This window comes from Sapajus apella, unplaced genomic scaffold (genome assembly GCF_009761245.1).
Source record: "Sapajus apella isolate SASKATOON/1434 unplaced genomic scaffold, GSC_monkey_1.0 scaffold57, whole genome shotgun sequence".
Lineage (NCBI taxonomy): Eukaryota > Metazoa > Chordata > Mammalia > Primates > Cebidae > Sapajus > Sapajus apella.
In genome coordinates this window covers 974,963-999,485 of record NW_022436997.1, presented here as the reverse complement: position 1 = coordinate 999,485, position 24,523 = coordinate 974,963, and the positions used below count along the sequence as shown (strand labels likewise).

At 40.0% G+C, this 24,523-nt stretch overlaps 1 protein-coding gene across 1 annotated transcript in view; it reads right to left on the bottom strand.

The window, feature by feature from the left end:
- PSTPIP2 (proline-serine-threonine phosphatase interacting protein 2) overlaps positions 1-24,523 on the bottom strand; it is a 104,088-nt gene that overhangs the window by 21,400 nt on the left and 58,165 nt on the right. The window contains exons 4-6 of the mRNA XM_032245249.1: positions 18,056-18,090; positions 10,871-10,977; positions 5,200-5,262 (exon numbers count right to left, since the gene is read on the bottom strand). Coding sequence (XP_032101140.1) covers positions 5,200-5,262; positions 10,871-10,977; positions 18,056-18,090 — 205 coding nt within the window. The remainder of the gene's footprint in view (positions 1-5,199; positions 5,263-10,870; positions 10,978-18,055; positions 18,091-24,523) is intronic.

Genomic DNA, 24,523 nt, shown 5'->3' with positions numbered 1-24,523 from the left:
AAAAAAAAGGCAATCAACAGATGCCAAATTTAGATAACAGAGATGTTGAAATTATACAACAAAGATTTTACAGCATTCATCATAAAAATATTCAGCAAGCAATTACAAACACACTTTTTTTTTAGATGGGGGGGTCTCACTATGTTGCCCAGGCTGGCCTTGAATTCCTGGGCTCAAATGATTCTCCCCCTCAACCTCCCAAGTAGCTGGAATTATAGGCATGTGCCACTACACTTGATTCACACTTGAAGCAAATGAGAGAAACAAAGAAAGGATCAGCAAAGAAATAGAAGAGCTCAGCAAAGAAATAGAAGATATAAAGAAAAAACAAATGGTAATTTTAGAACTGAAAAATACAATAGCCAAAATTTTAGAAAACCTAATATAGAGGCTTAAGAGGAGAATGGAAAGACAGAAGAAAGAATTGGTTAACTGGAAGACAGAATAATAGAAATTACCAGACATGAACAACAGATAGAAAATGGCTGAAAAAAATTAACAGAGCCTCAGGGACTTTTGCACTATAAGAAAAGATATAACGCTAATGTCTCTGTGATACTAGAAGGTGAGGAGAAGAGGAAAAGTGGGCTGAAAAAGCCCACTTTTAAGTCCTTATTTGAAGAAATAATGGCTGAAAATACAAATTCAAGAGGCTGATTAAGCTGTAAACAAGATAAACCCAAAGAAATCCATACCAAGACATATAGTTGAATTTCTGAAAGCTAAAAGAGACAGAAATGACACCTTACCTAAAAGGGAAAACCAATGACAGCACATTTCTTATTGGAAACCATGGAGACCATGAGGAAGTGGCCCAACATATTGCAAATGCTAAAACAAAAGAACTGTTAACACACAACCCTATATCCAGTGAAAATATCTTCTAAAAATGAAAAGGATGATAGCATGATTTGGTGACTATAGTCAATAATAACTTAATTGTATATTTTAAAATAAAAAATGTAATTGGATTGTTTGTAACTCAAAGGATAAATGCTTGAAGGGATGGATGCCCCATTCTCCATGAGGTGCTTATTTAACATTGCCTGCCTGTATCAAAACATCTCATGTATCCCATAAATTTATAAACCTACTCTGTACCCACAAATGTGTACCCCATAAATTTATAAACCTACTATGTACCCACAAAATTTTTTTAATTAAGAAAATAATGGGGCCGGGCATGGTGACTCAAGCCTGTAATCCCAGCACTTTGGGAGGCAGAGGCGGGTGGATCATGAGGTCAAGAGATCAAGACCATCCTGGTCAACATGGTGAAACCCCGTCTCTACTAAAAACTACAAAAAATTAGCTGGGCATGGTGGCGCGTGCCTGTAGTCCCAGCTACTCAGGAGGCTGAGGCAGGAGAATTGCCTGAACCCAGGAGGTGGAGGTTGCGGTGAGCCGAGATCGCGCCATTGCACTCCAGCCTGGGTAACAAGAGCGAAACTCCGTCTCAAAAAAAAAAAAAAAAAAAAAAAAAAAAAAAAAATGAAAGGGAGACAGAACATAGAATGGTAGTTGCTAAGGGCTAGGGAAAGAAGTTGAGAAGTTATTCTTTAATGGCATCAAATTTCAGTTTTATAAGATAAAAAGTATGGAGATGGATGGTGGTGGTTTCACAATTTTTTTTATATTAGATGGAGTGTCACTCTGTCACCTAGACTGGAGTGCAGTGGCACAATTTCAGCTCACTTCAGCCTCCACCTCACAGGTTCAAGCAATTCTCCTGCCTCAGCCTCCCAAGTAGCTGGCGCCCACCACCATGCCCAGCTAATTTTTGTATTTTTTTAGTAGACACGGGGTTTCAGTATGTTGGCCAGGCTGGTCTCAAACTCCTGACTTCAGGTGACCTGTCCGCCTCAGCCTCCCAAAAGTGCTGTGATTACAGGCTTGAGCCACTGTGCCCAGCCAGTTACACAATTTTATAAATGTATTTAATACCACTCAATTGAACACTTACAGTGGTTACAATGGGAGAAAATATGCAAAGTATTCATCTGATAAGAGACTGATAATCCAGAATACACAAGAAACTCAAACAACTCAACAGCAAAGAAAAAAACAAACAATTGGATTTAAAAATGAGCAATGGATCTGAGTAGACATTTCTCAAAATAAGACATACAAATGGTAAACAAATATATTTTTTAATGCTCAACATCACTAATCATCAGAGATCTACAACTCAAAACCAAACCACAATGAGATACCATCTCACCCCAGTTAGGATGGCTGTTATCAAAAAGACAAAAAATAACAAATGTGACAAGGATTTAGAGATAAAGGAGCTCTTACACACTGTTGGTGGGAATGTCAATTAGTACAGCCGCTATGAAGAATTGTATGGAGATTTCTCAAAACACCACAAATAGAACTACTATATGATCTAGCAGTCCCACTACCAGGTATTTATCCCAAGAAAAGGAAATCAGTATATCAAAGGGATACTTGCACCCCCATGTTTATTGAAGCACTATTCACAGTAGACAAATATGGAATCAGCCTAAATGTACATCAACAGATAAATAGATAAAGAAAAATGGCATATATACACAATGGAATACTATTCCACCATAAAAAGAATGAAATCCTGTCATCAGTAGCAACATGGATAAGCCTGGAAGACATTATGTTAAGTGAAGTAAATCAGGCACAGATAGATAAATACCACATGTTCTCATTCATATGTAGGAGCAAAAAAATAATTGAACTCATAGAAGTAGACAGTAGAATTATGGTATCAGAAGTTGGGTCAGGGATGAGGGAAGCAGGGGGAATTTGGTTAACAGGTACAAAATTATGGCTAGATAGGAGAAATGCCTTTTGGTGTTCTGAAGCGCTATACGGTGAAAATGGTTAACCATTTTATGTAATTTATTTTGTATTTTCCAAAAGCTAGAAGACAGGATTTTAAATATTCACAACACAAAGAAATGATAAATGTTTGAGGTGGTGATTATGTTAATTACCCTGATTTGATCATTACGCATTATATACACATAATGAAATATCATTCTGTATCTCATAAATTTGTACAATTATTACATGTCCACTAAAAAAAGAAAAAAATGAGACAACTAGAATTAAAGTTTTTTAAATAATTGAGACAGTAAATGTTGTGTGTATTTTATTACAATTTTTAGAAATTAGATTTTAAAATGACAGGGAAATCAAGACATTTTCAGTTAAAATAATTAAGAGTATTTGCCACTCGCAGGTCTCTCCTGAAGTGACAGGAAGTTCTGAACAAAAGGAAACTAAGAAACCCTGGAACATTTGAAGGAAAAAATGAACATGGCAAGCAAAAAAAAAAAGAAGGGACAAATATAATAACCTTTCTTTCTTCTCTGAATTTTCTAAATTATTTTTGACAGTTGAAGCAAAAATTATAACACTGATATGGCTGATATGGCTCTAAAGATGTGTAAAAGAAATAGGTAAGAAAGTTATATACTTACATGGAGTCATATATGTTCATATATGTGTGTGTGTGTGTGTGTGTGTGTATGTGTGTGTATATATATATATATTTGAGATGTAGGCCTGCTCTGTCGTCCAAGTTGGAGGGCAGTGGTGCAATCTCAGCCCACTGCAACCTCTGCCTCCTCGGCTCAAGCAATTCTCTTGCCTCAGCCACCCAAATAACTGGAATTACAGGCACATGCCACCATGTATTTCAGTAGAGATGGGGTTTTACCACGTTGGGCAGGTCGGCCTCAAACTCCTGACATCAGGTGATCCACCTGCCTCAGCATCCCAAAGTGCTGGGATTACAAGAGTGAGCCACCATACCTGGCCGGAAAGTTATATTTTGATAAGCCTTTCTCTTTAATTATAAAAAAGCTTGCCCCAGATTGTTTAAAATATAAAAGGTCTGGGAAAAATCATCTATCAACCAACACAATTTCTGTATTACACTGACATCATTCCCTATTTATCAACTGCTTTTGAGGGATTTCTGCATCAAAGAGAAAAAGAATGCAGCAGAACACATTGCATATGCTATCAACACTGGTGACAATTCGCTATTATCTCCTACCCATAGAATGTCATGATGATTCTTCTGTATCAAGATGGAGCCATCTATGTTCTAATAAGAGTTTGTTGTATCCAGAGTCAACAGACTCATAAAAGCTAGAGAGAGGTTTCTAGCAACTTGTCTGATCTCTGTCTTGCCAAGCATTTTTTTAAATAAATTACTTAAAGGAAAGGATTTTATAATTTTCAGATATCTTAATAAAGAAAGGGATCGTTCAATAAAATAGGTAAGCAATCAAGATTCAAAATAGTAACAAGGTAAAATTGCAAATTCAACAAGATAAAGGGTATTATACACTTTATATGCTTTTGTATCTTGGCCTAAAATATTTAAACTGACTTGCTATATTTTTCCAGGTTACCAGGAAGATAACCCCATTGTGTTTCCACTATCTAGTGTCACTTTCAATCTTTCCAAGGCCTAAAAAAAAAGAGAAAACTTATATTTTGTTGGTGGGAGTGTAAATTAGTTTAACCATTGTGGAAAGCAGTATGGAGATTCCTCAAAGTTCTATGTAAGTAGAACTACCATTTGACCCAGAATTCCATTACTGGGTATAGACCCAGAGGAATATAAAGCATTCTACCATAAAGACACATGCACGTTAATGTTTACTGCAGCACTGTTCACAATAGCAAAGACACAGAATCAACCTAAATGCCCACCAGTGACAGTCTGGATAAAGAATATGTGGTACATATACAGCATGGAATACTATGCAGCCATTAAAAATGATGAAATCATGTCTTTTGAGGAAACATGGATAGAGCTGGAGGCTATCATCCTTAGCAAACTAATGCAGACACAGAAAACCAAATGCCATATGTTCTCACTTATAAGTGAAAGCTAAATGATAAGAACTTATGAACATAAAAAAGGAAATAACAGACACTGGGGTCTCCTTGAGAGGAAGGGTGAGAGGAGGGGGAGGAGCAGAAAAGATAACTACTGGGTGCTGAGCTTAATCTCTGAGTTATGTAATAGTATGCACAACGACAAAAAAGAAAACCCAAACCAATTAAGGCTGTTTTTAAAGCACTGTACTACTAAATAATAACATTTTTGAAATGTTATTTGAGGGGCAATATGCTCATACATGCACAGGATTTCAGAAAATGTCACCATTATCCCAAAAAAGACAATAAAATGTGACTCACTTCCATGGTTTTCTTGAATTGCAAGCTCTTTTGTTTATGGACAGCATCCATGACAAGCTCTGTCTGTAAAGAGATCATAAGCACTATTAATAAAAACAGAAATCATTATCAGTACCAGCTTATCTTGAGGGTTAAATGTTCAAAATGGTTACCTGCATTTCCCAAACTTCAGAAAAGAGAGACCAAACAATTAGCCCAAAGTCTTATTCTTAGCTAATAGTGGGCCCATCTTTGAACTTGTGCAGTCAAACACCAAAGCCTGAACTTTCAGACACCTTGGAGGCTCATTGATCACCTTAGAGCACTCTCGTCATACCATCTGGACTCAAGGAACTTTGGTTTCAAAAAGGGATTTTTAAACTTTTGTTAAAGTGCCATTTACATTTTAAAGGGGGTCTTTGTTCTGTAAGTATATATTATCCCAGTTAAATTCAGTACTTGTAAACATTCACTTCTGCAGCTCATCAGTGACACATCCATGACCATCAGGTTTCCCAGTCAATATGAAGAAAACAAGAGTTTGTAGGACAACTAAAAGAAGGCGTTCCTTTACTCTTTTATTTTTTTTAAAGACAGCCTCACTCTGTCACCTAGGCTGGAAGGCAATGACGTGATCTCAGTTGACTGCAATCTCCAACTCCTGGCTTCAAGTGATTCTCCTGCTTCAGTTCAGCCTCCTAAGTAGCTGAGACTACAGGCCTGTACCACCACACCTGGCTAATTTTTGTATTTTTAGTAGAGACGGGGTTTCACCATGTTGGCCAGGCTGGTCTCAAACTCCTGACATCAGGTGATCCACCCGCCTTGGCCTCCCAAAGTGCTGGGATTATAGGCGTGGGCCACCTCGCCTGGCCCTGCTACTCTTTATACCCCATCCAAGTGAGGTAAATGCCTTACTTGGGAGTAAACTCTATATTGTGGCTGTGATGTTAACACTTTGTTAGCCTAAATAATGGTGTTAATAATAAAGATGTACTTCCTAGACATCATCACAGTAGCTTCCATTTATCAAGCATTTACAAGCTAAGCAGTTTTCATGCATCACAACTGTGTGAGTACTATCATTCCTATTTTCCTGATGGTACTGAAGTTGATTAGCGTACCCCAAAGTAACACAGTCAGCAAGTAATAGCTGAAATTTGAACCCAGGAACCCTGACTCCAGTGCCCTTGTTTCTCATTATTACCCTAGATTCTCATTATCCTTATGATAGCTCTATAAAACCAAACTGTAAACATCTAAAAGATGCAATAATTCAAGATGAGCAATGACACTTTGTGCAAAAATGATACAATATTGAAAATAAAATTCAAATGAGGTTCCTTCCAGACACACAAAACTTAAGCTTTTGTCTGCTGCCGTAACACACAAACATTGTTAGATGAATTTTGAAGCTCTCTGGATGGAATGTTGAGAATAGTCTCACTTCAAATATGAGCTTTGTGGAGTATATGAAATTCCCTTGGAGGAGCCTCAAAGGAGCCCTCAGAGAATCCAGCAGTCACCTTCCAGTCCAGGCGAAAGTGAGGTGCCAGGAGCTGGTCATTCGCCTGTTAATGGCGAAGAGAATAGAGACACAGAGAACAGACAAGGTTCCAAGAGGAGCCTGGCATGGAAAGACACATGGCAGAGCCCTGGCACTGCAGGCAGGAAATCGTGGCCCACATGTATGACTGTGGCCCTCTGCCAGGAGGAGAAGCTGGGTTTATTTATTTAATAATGGGTCCCTATTTTCCCAGGCTACACAGAGCAGCTCAGTTAGCAATGTTGGTCTATTCCAAGATCTTTTCTAGACTGAATACACATACGGCCACTCTTGCAGTTGGGAGCTGCTACTATACTATATTTTGTGGCCCCAGCTAGGCCACCTTACCTGTGAGTTCTACATAACACATGCTTCAAAGACCTCTCAGGTGGCTGCAACATTCTACTACCAGCCAAGCTTGTTCACCCACTATCATTCCTCCCTCTGCCTTCATGGATTTCTGGCCTTTGAAACTTGGCAGGAATCTAGAAAGCATCCATCCACCTCCCTAACCTGACAGGCGTGGGCCCTGGGGCCTAAGAGGTGAGATGCTTTGCTCAAGGTCACTCATGAGCTGTGGCAGAGACATCAGGTCCAGCTCTGTCTGTTATACTACCTGGACTTATGTGTCCTTGTGTCCATGTTCACTTATAGGGTGGTCTACTTGCGGTGAACCCAGTGAGCCAAAGGTGCCCTTTTGGAGCTCCCCAGGGTAGTGTCTCTTCTGGGACTCGGACTTTCTGCTCAGACCAAATCCAATGGAAATGTGATTGTGTTTTATTACTGATAACACAGAGGAATGCAAAAACACAGCCATCTCTGCCACAGGGTGGGGAAAAGCAAGAGGGGAGGAAAGGAAGAAGAGACTTGCAAGTGACCCCTATAACCCTGAGAGAAATTATTAGAACAGCTGCTTTATGGCCTGTTTTTCTGTCTACTCATACTCAAGCTGTATTCTATTTTTTATTTTTATTTTTTATTTTTTTGAGACAGAGTCTCACTCTGTTGTCCAGGCTGGAGTACAGTGGCATGATCTCTGCCTACCCCCACCCCAGGTTCAAGTGAGTCTCCTGCCTCAGCTTCCCAAGTAGCTGGGATTACAGGCATGTGTCATCACACCTAGATACTTTTCATATTTTTAATAGAGATGGGGTTTTGCCATGCTGGCCAGGCTGGTTTCAAACTCCTGACCTCAAGTGATCCACTCACCTCAGCAAAGTGCTAGGATTACAGTCATGAGCCACCGTGCCCAGCCTTAAGCTGTATTCTGAAAACTGGAAGCATAGCCTCTGTAACCAAACAAAACCCCTTGGTTTGGAGATAGCTCTCCACACAGGCAGCACAAAACTCTTGCATGACCATCCCGATCTTAGCTGAGGTGACAAAACCATATGAGCACCAAAGGATAGAGAAACAGATCATGTGTTGTCATTGTCACACTAAGGACATTTACGGACTGGGGAAGAAACCTCATGACCCTCAAGCATCAAGATCTCTAAGAATGGCTCCTAAGACCCCTTCCTACCCTGCCAACTCCATGGGTGAGAGTCTCCTCTATACAGCCTTTCACCCTACTTGTTTTAGCATCAATGCCCTTCTTCCAGGAGGTTTTCCCTAGCCCCCAGGTGACAATAAGTGTCCCTACTGTGTGTTCAGATGACATCTTCTTCTCCCACATCATGCAAGGCACATCACACTTTATCATAATTCCTGGGTCACGTATGTCTGTCCGGCCCTGCTCTCGTGCTTAGTGAGAGAAGGATGACCGTGTATGTCTTGGTCACCACCTTCATAAAACATTAGTTTCGAGGGAGCACACCTTGAACTTCTGACCAGCCCTTCCAGGACCTGTACCTCCTGCACCCTCATTTCCTTAAATAAATTAAAAAAAAAAAACTGATAGCTTTCCTTAAGTAGAAATGGCTTAATTTCCAAGAAGTGAAAGAGCAAAGCATGGGTCTGACCAGTGAAAAATGAGAAGTTAGCATTGGCACATATCTCCCAAAGTTTTATAATTTTGTTTTTTTTTTTAAAAAAAAAAAAAAAAAACTAGCTAAATACGGAAGTAGTAAAACCCAGAGTTCATTTCAACATAAGTTAATTACAATTTTATTAATAAACTTTGGATTTCTCAAAGAAAGCTTTGAAGGTTTTTCCCACTGTAGAGCGCACACAGAATAAAGGGAACTTAGAGGGCGGCAGGGGACTGAGCACAGGCAACTTACACTATTGCTTCACAGAATTCAGAGCAGGGTCTTCTAGCTTAAAATAATTTGGTCTCCGTAGCTTATTAGGGATGAGGAAGTTTCAGAAGCCTTGCAAAATTAACAAAACTCTCCATGAAAGGCCTATGGCTACCAAGGGCACTTAAAACATGCAAGAAAATGATTCTCCTCTCCTCTGAGGGGAAATCATGTGTGCATAGACTCTGGTTGTCTAAGACGTTTTTAATTCTGAAAAACTGTAATTCCCCTAGAGAGGTGGGCAGTCCTGGATATGTCAGCCAAAAGGGTCTGACCAGCCAATAGGTCTAACATGCATGCATGCAATTTCTGCTCTGAAAAAGGATTCAGGTCAGAGGTGCTCCTCCAACCTGAGAAATCAAGCTTGAGAGAGTATGTCAAAGCCCTTGACAGGATGTTCCCATGTTCATTTCTACCTTTCCTTCCTGGCAAAAGGCACAGCACGAGTGTGAGATGCAGGAGGCAGTAGTGGGCTAAAAGCAGCTGGTGAAACAGCAGTAGGGGCAGGCAGGCAGGCTCTTAGGATGCTGCCACCCACCGTAGATGCCAGTGGCTGCCAGGGAAGCTGGACCTAGACTCCAACTTAGAGCCACAGGCAAAGTTGCTGAGACTGAGGTCAGGATAGAATCAGCCTTAACAGCTGGCTTTTGTCTGACAACGCTCATTGCAGACAGCAAGCTCAGGCTTGGAATAAGGCAAGGTTTCCAAAGGGACCCCCGGGAAGGGTGAAAGAGGTCACCAAAAGTCATGCAGAGCTGTGCCGTGAGACCAGGGTAGACATCTTTGGTTGCCAGATAGAGAAAAGCTGGTCTCCCATGTGAGACCTGGGTTCCAGTCTTGAAGACCAGACACAGAAAAAAATTCCGTAAGAGCCCTATATGGCTGCAGGGTCAGCCTGAATATCCAGTCTGTCAGGAACAAAATAGAAGAAAATAGAGTTGGCCAGGCACGGCGGCTGACGCCTATAATTCCAGTACTTTGGAAGGCCAAGGCAGGCTGATCACCTGAGGTCAGGAGTTTGAGACCAGCCTGGGTAATATGGTGAAATCTTGTTTCTACTAAAAATACAAAAAAAAATAGCCAGGCGTGGCAGTGTGCACCTGTAATCCCAGCTACTCGGGAGGCTGAGACAGGAGAATTGCTTGAACCAAGGATGCAGAGGTTGCAGTGAGCAAAGATAGTGCCATTGCACTCCAACTCGGGCAACAAGAGCAAAACTCCATCTCAGAAAAAAAAAAAAAAAAGAGAGAGAATAGAGTTGTGGCTAGTCTAGTCTAATACTTTGATATAAGCCTGGACCTCTTTTCTTGATCCCAAACATTTGCCAGTTTTATTAACTCTTGTTCACCCTACTTCTTCCATGTAGTTGGTCAGAGTAAATCCCATGAATGAAAAAGAGCCTATGTATAGCTGCTTTGAAGACAAAAGGACTTAGAATTCCCAAGGCTTCAGTTTTCCCATTTGTACAGTAGGGTAGTTGGACTACATTATGGTCTTCAGGGGGTATGGGAGTCTCTTCCACTACTTCTCCCTTCCCTTATTGCCTTGTTCAGGATGAGGAGTGTACCTTGGGAGCCCTCCAGCTGGGATATTCTAGATTCTATTGAAGTCAGAGGGGTCCCCTTTCCATTCATAGTCTGAATAGTGGCAGCAGATCTGAAAAGAAGAGGAGTGCAAGCTGGACCCCTGAGTCCTACAAGAACTTTAAAAAAGGGCACTGGCCTGGGGTGCGGAAATGCAGATAGCCATCTGGACTGAGTCCCCACGTGGGGACTCCAAAAAATAATTTCTCAGGTCATGGTTGCATGATGGTGGGAGCTGAGCTGAGGAGTATAACGAACAAGCAAGCCTGCAGTTTTCTATAGGAGGAAAGGAAACATCTGAACACATATACAAATCCAACCTTTTTTCGTTGTAGTTTTTGCTTTTCCCTGAATTCTTCCATCTTCCTGGCCTCTTCTCTTAAACTCTGTGCAAGCTGAATATGACATTGTGCCACACTGTCTACCTCTGCAAAAAAAAAATTAAAAAAAAAATCAAGGTCTACATATGTCTGAATTCAAATATATAAAATCATACAAAATAAATAATGTGTATACATAAAACACTGGAGCAAGTGGTAAAATCAACATCACTTCATTTGGTCACCAACATTTATTGAACCCCTCCATATGTCCAGCATTGCCCTGGCCGCCAAGATCAAAGCTAGACTTTTTTTTTTCTTCTTTTTTGGAGACAGAGTCTCTCTCTGTCACCCAGGCTGGAATGCAGTGGCGTGATCTTGGCTCACTGCAACCTCTGCCTCCTGGATTAAAGAAATTCTCCTGCCTCAGCCTCCTGAATAGCTGGGACTTCGGGCGCACGCCACCATGCCCAGCTAATTTTTTTGTATTTTTAGTAGAGACTAGGTTTCACTGTGTTGCCCAGACTGGTTTCGAACTCCTAAGCTCTGGTAATCTGCTCGCCTTGGCCTCCCAAAGTGCTAGGATTACAGGTGCGAGCCACTGCACTTGGCCAAAGGATTACAGGTATGAGCCACCACACTCAGCCAAAGCTAGAAAATCTTTAGCTTAGCCTCCTAGCACCAACTATTACTAACCTAGGGTGCCCAGGACTAGGGAGAAAAGCAGCTGAAGTCCCATTTCATGAAGGTTACATCCTAGGAGACATTACCAAAGCCACCACAATTTCAAATTTGATTCTTCATTCTCTGTAGATGACATTTAAGTTTCCTTCCATCTCTAACATCTCATGAACCTGAACATTTATAAGAAAGGTCATATGCCAGAATTTTGGCTACCAATAGTTATCTCTGGGTAGAAAGATTATAGGTGATTTTTTTCCTTTTATCTTTTAAGATCTTTACAAGGAGCATGGCCTGCCTTTGTAACAGAAAAAAATAAACTTTTTACTTGTTCTAAGGAAACATCGAAGTATGGCATTAAAACTAAAAAGACTGACAGATAAAGCTAGAAAGACTGAAAACTGGTCAGATTGATCTAAGAAAGCTATTTAAACTCGTGGGTATTAAAACAACCTTGAAGAAGGTTAAAAGCTGCATGATATCCCTTTCTGCCCGTGGACACTGCTGAAGAAGCATTGTTAAAGTCTCTCTTCTTCCTGCTGTCATATCTAAATCAGAGTCTCCTAAAGAGCCCAACCAGCTGAGGAAGCTCTTCATTGGAGGGTTGAGATTTAAAACAACCGAGGAGAGCCTGAGAAGCCATTCTGAGCAATGGGGAACACTACGGACTGTGTGGTCATGAGAGATCCAAACACCAAGCACTTCAGGGGCTGTGAGTTTGTCACCTATGCCACTGTGGATGAGGTGGATGCAGCCATGAATGCAAGGCCACACAAAGTGGATGGAAGAGTTGTGGAATGAAAGAGATTTGCCCCAAGAGAAGATTCTTAAAGACCAGGTGCCCACTTAACTGTGAAAAAGATATTTGTTTGGTGGCATTAAAGAAGACACTAAAGAATATCACCTAAGAGATTATTTTGAACAATATGGAAAATTTGAAGTGATTGAAATCATGACTGACCGAGGCAATGGCAAGAAAAGGGGCTTTGCCTTTGTAACCTTTAAAGACCATGACTCCGTGGATAAGACTGTCATTCAGAAATACCATACTGTGAATGGCCACAACTGTGAAGTTAGGAAAGCCCTGTCAAAGCAAGAGCTGGCTAGTGCTTTATCCAGCCAAAGAGGTCCAAGTGGTTCTGGAAACTTTGGTGGTCATCATGGAGGTGGTTTCGGTGGAATGACAACTGTGGTCGTGGAGGAAACTTCTATGGTCATGGTGGCTTTGGTGGCAGCAGTGGTGGAGGTGGATATCATGGCAGTGAGGATGGCTTTAATGGATTTGGTAATGATGGAAGCAATTTTGGAGATGGTGGAAGCTATAATGATTTTGACAATTGCAACAATCAGTCTTCAAATTTTGGTCCCATGAAGGGAGGAAACTTTGGAGGTGGAAGCTTCGGCCCCTATAGTGGTGGAGACCAGTACTTTGCCAAACCACGAAACCAAGGAGGCTATGGAGGTTCCAGTAGCAGCAGTAGCTATGGCAGTGGCAGTAGATTTTAATTAGGAAACAAAGCTTAGCAGGAGAGGAGAAGAGAAGTGACAGGGAAGCTACAGGTTATAGCAGATTTGTGAACTCAGCCAACCACAGTGGTGGCAAGGCCTAGCTCCTACAAAGAAGGCATGCTTTGTTTTGTTTTTTGTTGTTTTGTTTTGTTTCAGATGGAATCTTGCTCTGTCACCCAGGCTGGAGCGCAGTGACACAAATCTCAGCTCACTGCCACCTCCGCCTCCTGAGTTCAAGTGATTCCCTTGCCTCAGCCTCCTGAGTAGCTGGGACTACAGGTGCGTGCCACCATGCCTGGCTAATATTTTGTATTTTAGTTGAGACAGGGTTTCACCATGTTGGCCAGGATGGTCTCAATCTCCTGATCTCGTGATCAGCCCACCTTGGCCTCCCAAAGTGCTGGAAGCCACCATGCCCAGCCCTAAAAGACATGTTTTAGACAAATACTTATGTGTATGAACAAAAAACTCGAGGACTGTATTTGTGACTAATTGTATTACAGGTTGTTTTAGTTTCTGTTCTGTGGAAAGTCTAAAGCAGTCCAACAAAGGGTTTTCATGTAGATTTTTTTTTTGCACCCATGATGTTGATTGCTAAATGTAATAGTCTGATCGTGATACTGAATAAATATCTTTTTTTTTAATGTGCTGTGTAAAGTTAGTTTACTCTAAAGCCATGTTGGTAAATTTCCGCAATAGCACGAAGTTAGAATTCCTTCAGGGTGATGCCAGGTTCTATTTGGAATTTACATAAAACCTGCTTGGGTGGAGAAGCCATTGTCTTCAGAAACTTTGGTGTAATTGAACTGAAGTTACTGTTGTGACATGAAGTTCATCATTAAAAGGGATTACCCGAGCAAAATCATGAAATTATTGGTTATAAAAATGATTGGTGGCACATCCTATGCAATATATCTAAATTGAATAATGGTACCAGATAAAATTGTAGATGGGAATGAAGCTTGTGTATCATCCATTATCAAGTGTAATCAACAAACTATTTAATTCTCTTGAAAAAAAGATGCATGACAAACTAAAAGCATATTTGCAATTTATATGAGAAAATAGCTATATCAAAAGAGCTTCCACAAATCAAAATAAAAATATGTATTCCAGTATTTAAAAAACAGTTAAAGAACATGAAATTCAAAAGAGAGTGGCTAAATGGCCAATAAACATTTGAAAATATACCCAGCCTTAAAACTATTGAAAAAATGCAAAACTTTACAATGCAAACCTTTCAGTTGGGCAAAAAATTTTTTTCTTTTTTTGAGACAGAGTCTCACTCTATCACCTAGGCTGGAGTGCAATGGCATGGTCTCAGCTCACTGCAATCTCCACCTCCCGGGTTCAAGCAATTCTGCAGCTGGGACTACAGGTGTGTGCCACCACACCAGGCTAATTTTTGTATTTTTAGTAGAGACAGTGTTTTACTATGTTAGCCAGGTTGGTCTCAAACTCCTGACTTCACGATCTGCCCACCTCAGCCTCCCAAAGTTCTGTGATTACAGGCATGAGCCACCGTGCCCAGCTGGGCAAAATTTTTAAAGCACAAAATTCTTGATATTGGCAAGCACGGGAAAAAACAGCACTGTTGGGGGGGGGGTGGAACACAACATTTCTGAAGGAAATTTGGCATTTTTTAGAAACAAAATTTTTTAAATGTAAAAGAATGAGGGAGATCTATATGAATTGAAATGAAAAGTTGTCTATGATACATTGCTAAGTAAAAAAGCAAACTACAGAGAGATATGTATAGTATAATAGCATAAAAACTTATTCATATCTCTATGTATATGTGCATCTACAATTAAAAGAGGGAGAGTTGTAAGTGCACAGTGGAAAGTCTGGCAAGATATATACCAAACTACTAGCATGATTTTAAAATGATCATTTTCATTTTAGAAACAATATAAAAGCATATCTGGCCCCATCCCAGAAATTGTGGACCTCTGCCATGGTATAATTCTATTTATGTATATGAATAAATATATATTACATGTATATATGTTTTATTGCATTAAAATGTCCGGAGACAATCACTGAGAAGTGAAAATTCCAGGGCTTACTATCTTCTTTATAGTTAGTTGTCTCCGTTGGATTTTTGAGATAAATATATGTTATTTTAATAATAAGAAAATAAAACTTTTTTTTTTTTTTTTTTTTTTTTTTTTTTAGGAAAAAAGAAAACAAAGTAAAGCCAAAAAAATGTTTAGGAGACCCAGACTATGCTGAGGTTTGACCTTGGGCCACACCATGCTTGGCCTTACTGTGCATAAAAGGAACATGAAAAAATCCTGTCTCTACCTTGAGAAACGTATTCATTGATGAGTTACAGAGGGAAGAAGACACCTTCTATGAAAAAGTTAAAATGAATATTTAGCTAACATTTACAAACGTCCAGAACTACTCAACTAGCTACAGAAACACTTTAAGCATGCATTAGACATACTATGTTATGTTAAAATCCTTAGCTTAGAAGCACCAGGTATTCTAAGAAATAGAAAGCTTTAGAGGTGGATTCTGAGTAACAGGCCTGAAGAATATTAGCACTGGATAGGACCCCTTGAAAATCAATGTGCCAGCCATTCACCCTGGATCACCCAACTTCTGCTTGTCAACACGTTCAGATAACAGGAACTAAATAGAAATCTGTTGGCTGAATTCCAAGTTACAGTTATAACCAAAGGCCACAAAGTGGAAATGAGAAGTGAGAAATTAAGAAAGGATGCTGCGGGCATTACGATAACTTATGTCTTCCATTTCCCTCCAGACTCATACCAAATAAATAATTACCTACTCAAGAAAAGCAGAGATGACCAACACAGAAAGAAAATGACTCCTTAGCCTCAAAAAGATGAAGAGAAATAGAACTTCACCCCAACAGAGATGAACTCTGACAATTCTGACATCGGTATTTCCAAAGACTTTCTATTTCCTTTCTAAATTAGCCTTCACCACTCTCAAGAAGTGTGATAAAATCAGAATACCCCATTCCAAACAAGAAAATAAATCCAAAACAGGAGGGAACTATCTCCCACTGGGTTCTCCTCTTAAAAGGCTGAAGGAGAGGAGTGAAGAAGGGATCATTTCTTTTTTCTTTGTTTTGAAACAGTCTCAGTTTGTCACCCATGCTGGGGTGCAGTGGCAAGATCTCAGCTCACGATAACTTCTGCCTCCCAGGTTCAAGTGATTCTCATGCCTCAGCCTCCACAGTAGCTGGGACTATAGGCATACACCAGCATGCCCAGCTAACTTTTGTATTTTTAGTAGAGATGGGGTTTCGCCATGGTGGCCAGGCTAGTCTCAACTCCTGATCTCAGCTGATCTGCCCACCTTGGCCTCCCAAAGCACTAGGATTACAGGTGTGAGCCACCGCAACTGGCCAAAAGGGATCATTTCTAGGACATAGCATCCTGACCCTGGGGAGAAATGAATAAATAAATAAGACTTCTTAAGGAGACAACAGGATGTGGTTCTAAAAAGACAGATCTCAATGGCCAAGTGCAGTGTCTCATACCTGTAATCTCAGCACTTTGAGAGGCCAAGGCTGGAGGATGACTTGAGCCCAAGAGTTCAAGACCAGTTTGGACAACATAATGAGACTCCATCTCTATGAAAAGTAAAAAATGAGCCAGACATGGTGGTGCTTGCTACCACCTGCTACCAGCTGTGGTCCCAGCTACTCAAGAGGCTGAGGCTGGAGGATCGCTTAACCCTAGGAGTTTGAGGCTGCAGTGAGCTGTGAATGTGCAGCACTCCAGCCTGGGTGACAGAGTGAGGCCCTGACTTTAAAAAATAAAAATAAAAATAAACAGATCTCAAACTTCCTTAGGCAAACAGCCTGGAAGATCACGAGCTCAGCTGCAAACATTTTGAATTTAAAGTGCCTTTGAAACACCCAAGAAGAAACATTAAGTAGGCAACAGGATGTAAGGTCTGGTGCTTACAAAGTTCTGGACTGAAAACATGGATCTGTACACTCTCTACGTCAAGGTGATAGCTGATGCCAGGGACAAGGATGAGATTTTCTAGGCAGACTGAGAAGAGAAGGGATAGAACCAAGCTCCGAGGATCTGTAATATGGAAAGGGACAGATGAGTAGCCAGAGAAGCAAGAAGAATCCAAGGGATTCAGAAGGGATGCAGGTTTCCAGAAGAAAGAAATGAACAACAGCACTGAATGCTTTTGAAGAGTCAGGCTAAAAGAAGCCCCAAATTGTCGCCTAAATTTAGTAACCCAAAGGTTGCTTGTGTTCTTGGAGAGGGCAGTTCCAGGTGAGTGGTGGGGCTACAGGCAGATTAGAGTAGGAGGTGAAGGAACCAAGACAGTGCTTCCTTTGATGCTTACTGTAATTAAGCTTATTCTGGATACAAATGTCTGGTGACCTGGGAGAAATGGCAAGACACTCACAACACAGTCCTGAAGTCTGAAGCCCTTCAGAGGTGGCTCTGGGAAAAGGAACCTAGACTGAGAATAAGAACATGCAAGGGGTTAGGTTGTAGACAGTCTGGCTAAGGCAGGTGGAGGTGTGAAGGAGCTCTTGGGTGACAGTGTCTTTGAGTTAGACCTGAGAAGTATAGATAATCCTCTGAGGCAGCCATTCTCAGCACGGTCCCTGGACCAGTGGCCTCAGCATCACTTGGGAATATAAGAGACACGCAGACTCTTAGGCCCCATTCCAGACTTCCTGAATCAGAAACTCTGGGGATGGGTCCCAGGAATCTGTGCCAATAACAAGCCCTCCAGGTGATTCTGATGCTCATGCAAGTGTGAGAGGCACCGCCCTAAGTAGGGCAAACACACATCATGATGTGCAGGTACGCAGGGTCTCCAGCTCATTTCGAGCCTGTAGAGTTTTGTCTCATCTTAGGAGTTGCTCAAAGTTTTTTTCACCCAATATGAAACTGCTGTTCAAATTAAAACACACCTTTGATGACAGACACAGAGCTTGCCAAGGGCAATGAATACATTTTTTTAAAAAAAATCACTTACGCTGTTTGAAGACTTCAAGGGCCCGCTTCAGGGTGCTAAAAAAAACAAGCACATATATAACTTCGGTTCTGGAAATTCTCTGCACAATCTTATTATAATGCCTTTGCATGCTTCTCTCTGCCCATATCTTAACTTAGAACCTAGAGACCAATTTTTGCCCATGAGCTAGAGAAGATAGCAAAAGACCAAGACTTCTTAAGTCCAGTTTTCTTCGATCCCAGAAATTCTTCACTGTTCACTTGGGGAGAGCAAGATGCCATAACTCTTTGTGTTTCATTTTCTCTGATGAAAGTATAGGAGTTACGATCCTTTTCTCAGTGATTCTTTAAAGTATGGCAAGGAGGCTGAGGCAGCAGAATCACTTGAACCCATGAGGCGGAGGTTGCAGCAAGCCAAGATTACACCACTGCACTCCAGGCTGAGCAACAGAGCAAGACTCCATCTCAAAATAAATTAATTAATTAACAAAGTACAGCTATTCGAAATATGAATATAAGGCAACAGAGGAAAAGTCCAGACATAGTCCTGATTGCCTCCTTTTTCATTCATTTACATTCATTTAGTCAATCATCATATATTTATTGATCATAAACCACAGACCAGGCATTGTGTCAGATATTAGTAAATCAATTGTGCAATACAGACCTCATCCTAGACCTCAGAGTCTAATGTAGGAGACAAACATTAAACAAATTGTATCTATTTTTCTTTTCTTTTTTTTTTTTTTTTTTTTTTTTTTTGAGACAGAGTTTTGTTCTTGTTGCCCAGGCTGGATCTTGCTCTTGTTGCCCAGGCTGGATCTTGCTCTTGTTGCCCAGGTGGCGTGATCTCGGCTCACCGCAACCTCCACTTCCCAGTTCAAGCAATTCTCCTGCCTCAGCCTCCGGAGTAGCTGGGATTACAGGCATGAGCCACCACACCCGGCTCATTTTGCATTTTTAGTAGAGACGGAGTTTCTCCATGTTGGTCAGGCTGGTCTCAAACTCCCAACCTCAGGTGATCCTCCCATCTCAGCCTCTCAAAGTGCTGGGATTAAAGGCATGAGCCACCACACCAGGCTGTATCCATTTTTCTACTGCTGCATGACAAACATAGTAGCATAAAACAATACACATTTGTTATTTCACAGATCTGTGATTGCCAGTCTGAATAGGGTTTAGCTGGACCCTGTGCTTAGAGCATCACAGGCTGCAATCAAGCTATTGGCCAGGCTCTATTCTCATCTGGTGGCTTGATGGGAAGAATCTGCTTACTCAAGGTTAATATTTTACTTATCCTCAGCAATAAAATACCTAAGAATGCTTTAACTCTGATTATCCTTCCTAACAAGTTATAAGCTTTTAATGTCCAATATTTTTGCTCCATCTTTTTTTAATCACCCAAGTTGATATTAATACCATTTATTTATAAACTATTTAGATTTATCCACACGTGCTATATTCTTTGCTCACTATTCCTTCTTGCATTTCAGACTTTTTGTCCTGGATTATTTTCCTTCTTCCTGAAGTGTATTTTTTAGAAGTTCCTTTATTGAAGATCTGCTCATAGTTAACTCTAATTTTTGTTTGATTACATCTTTTTTTTTCTTCTTTCTTGAAAAATAATTTTTCCAGGAATACAGATTCCAGGTTGATAGTTATTTCCTCTCAGTACTTTAAGGATACAATTCTGCAGTCTCTGGCTTCATCATTGCTGTTGAAAAAACCAGTTGTTGCTCTAATAAATGTTCCTTAATAGGTAATCATTCTTTCTGGATGCCTTTAGGACTTGTTCATTAACTTGGATCTTACTCAGTTTGACCATTCTTGTGTGTACTTGTGAATTTCCTTTTAATTCATCATTCTTAGGATTTATTTTGCTTCCTGAATCTGAAGATTTATGGCTCCCATCAATTCTAGAAAATTGTCAAGCTCTGTTCCTTTAAAAATTTCTTCTTATTGTTTCTGTTCTCTTCTGGAACTCTAATTAGGTGTGCATTGACCTTCTCATTCTATTCTCCATGTCTTTTAATTTTTCTTTACTTTTAGCCTCTGATTTTTTTGTATGGTGAATTCCAGATAATTTCTTTTCTTTTTTTTAAATGTATTTATTTACTTGACAAAAAAATTGTATATGTTTATCATGTACAAAATAATGTTTTGAAATGTGTACATTGTGGAATGGCTCAACAGAGCTAAGTTACATATGTATTACCTGGTGTACTTACCACTTTTTGTGGTGAAAACACTTAAAATCTACTCTCTTAGTGGTTTTCAATAATATAATACATTGTTATTATTATAGTCATTGTGTTGTAAAATAGGTCTCCTGGATTTATTCCTCCTAACTGAAATTTTGTATCCTTTGACCAACAAACGTCCCCAAACCTTGTCCCCACCCCTTGTGTTTGTTCTCATTTCTACTTTTTGAACTCCCTCTTCAATTATAGTTAATGTGTTACTTAATGCATCTCATCTACTGAATTCTTAAGTATTTTATATTTTATTTATATAAGTTCTATCTGATTCCCTTTCAAAATTTCTTGGATACCTCTGAAAGTCACCCTACTCATGCTCTTAATTCACTCTTTTCTTTAAACATAATATATGTACTTGTTTTTTGGATCATTATTTCTAGCATCTACAGTCTTTGCATGACCATTTCTGCTATTTATTGCTTCTGCTGACACCCAGGACCACTCTAAACTAAATTTTTTCTTAGTATTCTTCAGTTTTCTTAGGATTCTTTTCTTAGATTCTTCACTCTGATGAAATTTGGTAATTTGGAGCTCCAAATCCCGCCTACCCAAAGAAGGTTGGGATTTTGTAAACTCATGGTCCCCTACCACAGCTGCATAAGATAATGCATCATTTTATATATATATATATGTATATATGGCACATATATATGGCATATATAATATATATGTGTATGTATATATGGCAAATTCTGCTATTCTAGAAATTAAAGGCCCTATATTTTCCAATTGTCCCCTTCTTTCAGCTACCTCACCTTTCCCACTCTATTTATCTCAAAACAAATGTTCTTATTTCTCTCTGCCTTTCCTCGCATGGACATTTGCACCACTTATTACAAATACATTAAGCAGGACAGCTTAACTGCACATTCTCCATTCACTTTACCCATCTTATATACAATTTTTAAAGGAGTACAACACATTATAACACTGTCCATTTCCAGGCCGGGTGCAGTGGCTTATGCCAGTAATCCCAGCACTTCAGGAGGTCAAAGTGGAAGGATCACTTGAGGTCAGGAGTTCAAAACCAGCTGGCCAACATGGTACAACTCCTTCTCCACTAAAAATACAAAAATTACCTAGATGTGGTGGCATGTGCCTATAATCCCAGCTACTTGGGAAACTGAAGCACAAGAACTGCTTGAACCCCAGAAGCAGAGGTTGTAGTGAGCCAAGATTGCACCACTGCACTCCTGCCTGGGCAACAGAGCGAGACTCCATCTCCAAAATAAAATAAAAATTAAAAGTGTCCATATTCAAACAAATGCACCAATGGTCAACTGGAATTAATAAATCCACTCTTCAGTGATGCTCATTTGTCTTCAAAGAATGGGAAAAGAAAGACAGGTATGTTAGGAGATACAACTGGAATTCTTTCCCTATAGTGAGTCACAGGATTGAAAGGTCAGTCTTACAGCTAAATTGTCTGTCTCAATTTTAAAATTTTTTTCTCCCATCACAAGTGACTGACTGAAGGGCCCCTAAAAGAGCAGCCCCATCTTCATGGCATTTGTCATCAGTTTTGTTGTCACATCATCATTTCATTGTCTTTCCTCCTATTTGGGACAAAATGACAATCCAGGTCTGAAATCTAAACCGTGGGAATGGTGGCCTGGCAACATTCACCCTCTCTTCTCCATGCTGTTCTCCATCACTGTGGAAAAGGAAACTATTCCATCATGCTTTTAAAAACCACACTGGGGCCGGGCGCAGTGGCTCAAGCCTGTAATCCCAGCACTTTGGGAGGCCGAGGCGGGTGGATCACGAGGTCAAGAGATCGAGACCATCCTGGTCAACATGGTGAAACCCCGTCTCTACTAAAAATACAAAAAATTAGCTGGGCATGGTGGTGCGTGCCTGTAATCCCAGCTACTCAGGAGGCTGAGGCAGGAGAATTGCCTGAACCCAGGAGGCGGAGGTTGCGGTGAGCCGAGATCGCGCCATTGCACTCCAGCCTGGGTAACATGAGTGAAACTCCGTCTCAAAAAAAAAAAAAAAGCACATTGGCCTTAAGCCCTAACAGGTCCCATCATAGGCTTGAGTTTCTCAGGGTAGCCAATGAGTGAAAAATCCTAGCTAGTCCCCTGGATAAGCAAAATCATCCACTGTCCTCTAGAACATCTTCCTGAAGATCATGTCATGGGGTGACAAAAACAAGTCACCTAAACAGAGTTTCATTTTAGCCTTGGAAACAATCCCAGTTCTTATATCTTACTGCCACTTCCTCTCTGAGGTATACTCTTAGAAGGAACTGACTGGCTTTTATCAAGCAACAGAAAAGACTGTGTTGCAGTCTCTCTGAATTTACCAAGTAACAGGGCAAACGTCAAATATGTAAGGAAATAAGAAATATCATTTCAGGTCAGATTCATTCTGCTAAATATCTTTTGCAAGAAGTAGTAGAGAGAATATGGCCATTTTCCATCAGATCACCTCAAAAGTTTTTGGGTATACTGCTAATAGCTTATGCTTTTCATAAACGAACAAGTGTTTTTTGGTCAGCTGGCCCACTTATCTTCCATAAAATGTTCTAAACCATTCCTGAATTACAGCAAAACTTGTCTAAGTTGATGTAGTCTGGACCCTTGGACATGCAAATGTTTTGCATATTCAAAAAACATAAAACTAAATGAAAAGGAAAAAGAAAACAATCCCTATAATTTAAAACAAACTGAAGTAAATAAACTTAACTATCAGTAAAATTGGTTAATGATCCCACAGAGAAAATTAATGTTTAAGTGCCCTACTATGGTCTAAGATCAAAAGGAACTGCAAAGAAATCTTAAGCTTTATTCAAAATCTTTACTGTTAGTAGCAATATTGATATTATTTTTAAATGATTTTATATACATATTACCAAATAAGGCAAATAATTATACTAATATTGTCAGGTCTTCAATATAAGAGGAAAGAAATACAAACATAAACATTATGTAAAGCCCTATAAAGTTAAATTAGAATTGGAAAGATCGATATGAACTGACACTTTTAAAATCCATTCCTGTGAGAGCCTACATACAATGACATCTCTGTGACAATGGTCAACATTAGAACTGAAAATTTGGGACAGGCACGGTGGCTTATACCTGTAATCCCAGCACTTTGGGAGGCTGAGGTGGGCAGATCACTTGAGGTCAGAAGTTTAAGACCAGTCTGACCAACATAGTGAAACTCTGTCTCTACTAAAAATACAAAAAATTAGCCGGGCATGGTGGCACGTGCCTATAACCACAGCTGCTCAGGACGCTGAGGCAAGAGAATCGCTTGAACCTGGGAGATGGAAGTTGCAGTAGGCCGAGATCATGTCACTGCACTCCACTTGGGCAACAGAGCAAGACCCTATCTCAAAAAAAAAAAAAAAAGAGGGAGTGTATTCCCAAAGTAGGCATCATGTCCTAGTCATTTCTGTATCCTCAAAGTATTCAATGAATGACCAAAAAATTTAAAAATCATGATACAGAAATCATATGTGGGTGGTGACCATTATAAAATGATGCAAAGAAGACATGGAATTGACCTAAATGGCCATCAATAATAGACTGGATAAAGAAAATACATCCACACCATAGAATACTATGCCGCCATACAAATGAATGAGATCATGTCCTTCACGGGGACATGGATGGAGCTGGAGGCGATTAACCTTAGCAAACTAAAACAGGAATAGAAAACCAAATACTACATGTTCTCACTTATAAGTGGGGGCTAAATGTTCTCACTTATAGAGGGGAACAACACACACTGGGGCCTATCAGAGGGTGGCAGATGGGAGGAGGAAGAGGATCAGGAAAAACAACCAACGGGTACTGGGCTTAATACCTGGGTGATGAAATAATATGTACAACAAATCCCCATAATACATGTTTACCTATATAACAAATTTGCACATGTACCCCTAAACTTAAAAGTTTTTTTAATGATGCAAATCTCCTATAGTTATCACAAACCAATAAATATATGTATACTTTTATATTTTATACATAATTTTACATATATATAATTTTATAGGTATTTTGCATACAATAGATACTATAAAATAATATCAACACAGACCTCTGGGCATCTCTGCTATCAACACTTGCAGAGATGCCGAGAGGTCTGTGTCCCCTCAGAGGTCCTAATGGGGACAAATAGGACATTGCCCTTCCTTTTGTCTTCTCTTGCTTCTAAAACACACACGCATACAATACACACACACACACACACACACACACACACACACACACACACAC